This window comes from Sinocyclocheilus anshuiensis, unplaced genomic scaffold (assembly GCF_001515605.1).
Source record: "Sinocyclocheilus anshuiensis isolate Anshui unplaced genomic scaffold, SAMN03320099.WGS_v1.1 scaffold552, whole genome shotgun sequence".
NCBI classification, from domain to species: Eukaryota; Metazoa; Chordata; class Actinopteri; order Cypriniformes; family Cyprinidae; genus Sinocyclocheilus; species Sinocyclocheilus anshuiensis.
This window is the reverse complement of record NW_015554362.1, coordinates 1,330,923-1,335,845: the sequence shown is the minus strand read 5'-3', so window position 1 is coordinate 1,335,845 and position 4,923 is coordinate 1,330,923. Positions and strand designations below refer to the sequence as shown.

Genomic DNA, 4,923 nt, shown 5'->3' with positions numbered 1-4,923 from the left:
ATGAGAGAGACACTTACAGCCTAGCGCATTTCACCCAGTCTGCTAGTTTCACTTCTGCTTTAAATAAAGTTGTGTATGCTTGACGTTTAAAATAAATGCTGCGCCTATAATTTTTGTTTGTTTTATATTTACGATTTAGTTTTAATCCAAATGCATGCGCTAATGGAGCGAACAGCAATCAAGATCATGCAACAGAAGTGTCGCGCTCTCTCGCTCTCGCTCTCCTTACCGTCAAATAACTTGAGTTAAAAAATTACTGTTTGTAATTGTTTTATTTACTTGCTTTTGACATATCTGACCGAACTACAAACTTTCCAGTGATGTCTGTGAGATATTCACTCGACAAGCTCGCACATCTGTGCAGCCGCGCGCTCAATCCACTCAGCGCGCTCTGCTTATCAGCTCGGGCACATCCGCTATACAGGCGTGAATATTGAATGTTTAACATTATATTAATTACTTACATGTACTTCATAGACATCCTTAATCTCTAATAACTCCATTCTACTCTCAGTTGTTCTGTTTTCAGTGTCTCTTTTTCTGAACACAGCTCTATTCACACGCTGTTTGGTATCGGCTTTTGGTATCGGGGCATTTTTAAGAGTACAAGTACGAGTACAGGAGCGCAGTATCGGTATCGGTGCATCCCTATTGTTAAGTAATAGTTTTCATCGTTATCTGATATGAATAGCAATCGCTTTGTCTGATGTCAGTGTTGCCAAACTTTTGAGACGTTTTTTTTTTTTTTTAAACTATCGATTTCAGCTAGTCAAAACAACAGCATATAAGTATGGAAGCTTGCTTCCGCCAAGGGATAAAAATAAAATAAAAAGGTAATTACAACATTTTATTTCACAATTCTGAGAAGAAATGTCTGAATTGTGAGATATAAAATCGGAATTGCAAGAAAAAAGTCAGAACTGTGAGATAAAAAGTCGTAATTAACGTTTTATTTGATATTCCGTGGTGAGAGCAAATAAACAGAATTGGGGGGGGGTGCAAACTCAGAATCCTGGGAAAAAAGTCAGAATTGCGGGGTTTAAACTCAGAATTCCAGAGGGGAAAAAAATCAGATTTGCAAATTGATAGATAAACTCAAGAGAGAGTCACTTTTTTCTCACTCATTGTGAGATGAGTTTAAATTTGTAATCAATTTTTATTTTTTTAAAATTCCGTGGCAGAAACAAGCTTCCATATAAAATCTTACTTGTTTTTTCAAATATCCTTATTTCGTTCTCTTGAGTTTTGATATTATTACATGTGATATTCACACTGATGAGGCAATAATCAAGGTGATCATTACCAAGTAATGTGTTTATGCTTTAACCACTAAAGGATAAAAAGTTACACAGTGTAACTTTAATGAGCAAATGTACAAATTTCTGAAATAACATGAGCACTTGTTTTATACAACACGCACGCAAAATTTACAAAACCTAGAACCATTCTGATTTGTTGGCTCACCTCTGTAGTCGAGAGCACAGTGTCTTCATCCAGACTCAAGACTGCATCTGTTTTGATGTTTTCATAGGGCAGAAATCGGCTGCTCATCACCTAAACATGTAATCAATGCATGAAACCTCCAGAAAATGCTCAATATCTCTAACTATAGCAAGAAAAACATTCAAGCCAGAGCGCAAAACCACGGCAGCAGCAAATCTATACATCATCCATAATTTTTCATCGCAGGCGAGTAACACCAGACACTTCATTTGATATGATGAGAATATAAAGACAGCATGGTGTGGAGATTCACCTTGCTCTCGCCCTCGATTACGACGACTGGAACAGAGGTGGCGGGCCAGCGGTGCTTCGCAGGGAGAGGCTTGTCACAGTTCCACAGGACGATGATCTGATACAAGCACACAGATGCTGTCAATCAGGCTGTACCAGGGTCATTTCTACTATTCACTACATTTTTATATCATATACACTATCACACAAACATTTAGGGTTGTTACGTTTCTTTAATGTTTTTGAAAACATTACAGAACATCACCAACGATGCATTTATTTGATGAGATATACAGTAAAAACAGTAATATTGTGAAATATTATTATACTTTACAATAACTATATTCTATTTGAATATATTTTTTAAAATGTAATTTATTCCTGTGATGCGAAGCTGAATTTTCAGCATCATTACTCCAGTCTCAGTGTCACATGATCCTTCAGAAATCATTCTAATATGCTGAATTGCTGCTCAAGAAACATTTCTTATTATCAATGTTGAAAAGAATGAAAGTTTTTACTGTCACTTTTGATAAATTTAATTTCTTTCTGTACTTTTTTTCCCCAAAAAATCTTACTTTTGAATGTTAGTGAATTCAAACGTAATAAACAAGATCATAAACTCACAATATTTAAAGATGGTAATTATAGTAGTTTATTTTATCACAGTAGTTTTTTTTTAACTTTGTGGATGTTTTTATTGTTTCCATCGTTTCCATTTTCTTGCAGTTGTTTAATAATAAAGTTAGAATTAATGAAGTTGAAGTGTTTGAGCTTGACCATATTTCTGAAAGCCTGATATTTTGCAACTAACTGAAATAAAAATAAATTAAGTTGAAGTACTAAAATTAGGGAAAATAAACTAAATTAAAATGAATTAAAGCTAAATAGAAATATTACTAAAAACCCCAAAACTAATGAAAATGACAAAGGCACATAACAAAATGACTAAAACCTAAACTAAAATTAAATGAAAACTGAAAATATAAAAACAAAAGCTATTTCAAAATACTATAATAGCACATAAATAATACTAAAAAAACACTGACCTGGGCACAGTACTGTGATTTGGCCACAGCCACTAGCAAATTGAAAATCGGTTGAGACTGAGATACAAGAGGCGTGACCTCGTGAATGACGGCTGTGAACTTCTGCTGTGGTTTAACACCTGTGAAGAAGATGATCAATATATTTCATCTAGACAATTCATATATATATATATATATATATATAAAACACTGACCGCAGATGTAATAACATGTTGATAAAGTAAACAGCGGTGGCCTGCTTACCGAGTACAGCATAGAAGAAAGGGAAGTCGCCTAGGTAGGATGAGTATTGGGGCAAAGTGAAAAGTCCTCCGGGCAACCGATTCCACATCAGAGTGCTGTGAGCATTATGTTGCAACACACGGTCCTGGATGATCTGCAAAAGGAAGAGTTTTGAATGATCTCTGAATCATTTCTCACCACTGATGTTCATTAGATCCATCAGACTCACTTTAACGATAACATTAACAAGGCTCAAATCTCACAAGCGTTTAACTTTCATAAACATGAGGCCAGCTGGACTGTAGCCATGTTTATTCGGACGTGTATTAATGCTCGGTCTCACAGATCCACCCTTCAAGAGCTGACACGGGTGTCCTTTTACACACCAACAGCAATCCAGCACATCTCAGAGCTGCAACGCTTCCTCCAGGGAGAAGTGTGTGAAACCAGAGACTGAGACCGGCCTGATGTAGTTCCATTTTCATTCAGGAACAGCTCCCGACATGACTGATCACATGCTTTTCAGTCAAGTGGAAGGGTAAAAGAGTTTGTGCAAAACCAGAAATTACGCTTTCTCATTTTAAAGAAAATTAAGCATGTTTTAGGACCATTTATGCTAGATTTAATTTACATTATAGTAATTCTGAGTTATTTAAATAATAAAATATTTATATATAATAAGTATTTATGCTAATTTTACTAAATAAATCATTGATACTCATTAAATATTTACCATTCAATCAGTAAAAATACTGATAATTATAAAACTCATAACTACATCCGATTGTGGATGCATTACAGTAATGACAACTGTGCTGTGAAAATGTGCTTAATAATCATGAAAATGACAATACAAATATCTTAATGGTCCTAAAATTAGCTTCATTTTCTGCTAAATATAATTTCCCATTTTTCCCTGTTAATTTTTAGCATGAAATGCGTCCCGGACAAGTTTGGGCAGGATTTATACAACTAGTCATTAGGTCTTGATGGCTGCATGTCTTGTTTTAATTTATCAGGAAGTTGCTTACCTCCAATGTAGTGAGCACAATTTTCTCCACAGAAGAGAAATACGCTTCCCACAAGAACTGCGTCTGCTGGCGGAGAGACAGAATGCGGTCTTGATGGATGGAGCGAACCGTCGATGGAATCTGAGGAGATGGGAGCAGTGTGATAATGTGTTTTCTACTTGACAGGCCTTTCCAATCGGAGGCACCAGTTAAAATAACTCAAATTTCTCCCTGTGGACACAGCGCTCTGAGGGGGCTTTCACACTTGGTTCAATTGCCTGGTCCTAACCCGAGTTCGACTGATTGAAGCGAACAGAGATGAGATACACAGCTCTGCTCGCAGCGCGTCAGTCACGCTCGTCAGGAAAGCGAGTGAAACACACACAAACACACATTTTTATCAAACAGTATGTCATTAATAGCGGTTCACTTCCACGATTTGGAACGATTGTGTTCATATCAGCAGCAAAACGTACCGGAGTTCACTTGAACCGTACCCCAGACCACCCTTTTTAAGTGGACTCAGGTACGGTTCGCCGGTGTGCACCCGAGTTCAGAAGACAGCGTTCACATCATTCTAACGTACCGAACTCTGACGTCAATCAAACCCGGGTGTGCACCAAAAGTGCTAGTGTGAAAGCACCCTGACAAACTCAGTCAGTAAAGGAATTTTTCAAGAGTAAGTTTAACAGTTCACCTCAAAATGAAAAGCCTTCTTATTCACCCTCATTTCAGACTTTTGCTTAGGTGATTGCTAGGTAGTTTACAGGGTGTAAACATCTATCTACTTGCTATGTGCTTACTAAGGTAGTTGCTAAGGTGTTCTAAGTGATCACTGGGCTACAGCAAAGGTGTTATGAGTCATTGATAGGCAGTCAGACAGATAGATAGACAGACAGACAGACAGA

The 4,923-nt window shown here is 36.9% G+C and overlaps 1 protein-coding gene across 2 annotated transcripts in view; it reads right to left on the bottom strand.

The window, feature by feature from the left end:
- Nucleotides 1-4,923, bottom strand: part of LOC107671458 (exostosin-1a) — a 63,685-nt gene that overhangs the window by 8,409 nt on the left and 50,353 nt on the right. For both annotated transcript variants that reach the window (XR_001632202.1, XM_016464379.1), the window contains exons 4-8: nt 4,037-4,156; nt 3,027-3,159; nt 2,784-2,902; nt 1,757-1,852; nt 1,465-1,554 (exon numbers count right to left, since the gene is read on the bottom strand). Coding sequence is in view for 1 of the 2 variants with exons in the window: in XM_016464379.1 (XP_016319865.1) it covers nt 1,465-1,554; nt 1,757-1,852; nt 2,784-2,902; nt 3,027-3,159; nt 4,037-4,156 (558 nt within the window). In the remaining variant the exon portion in view is untranslated. The remainder of the gene's footprint in view (nt 1-1,464; nt 1,555-1,756; nt 1,853-2,783; nt 2,903-3,026; nt 3,160-4,036; nt 4,157-4,923) is intronic.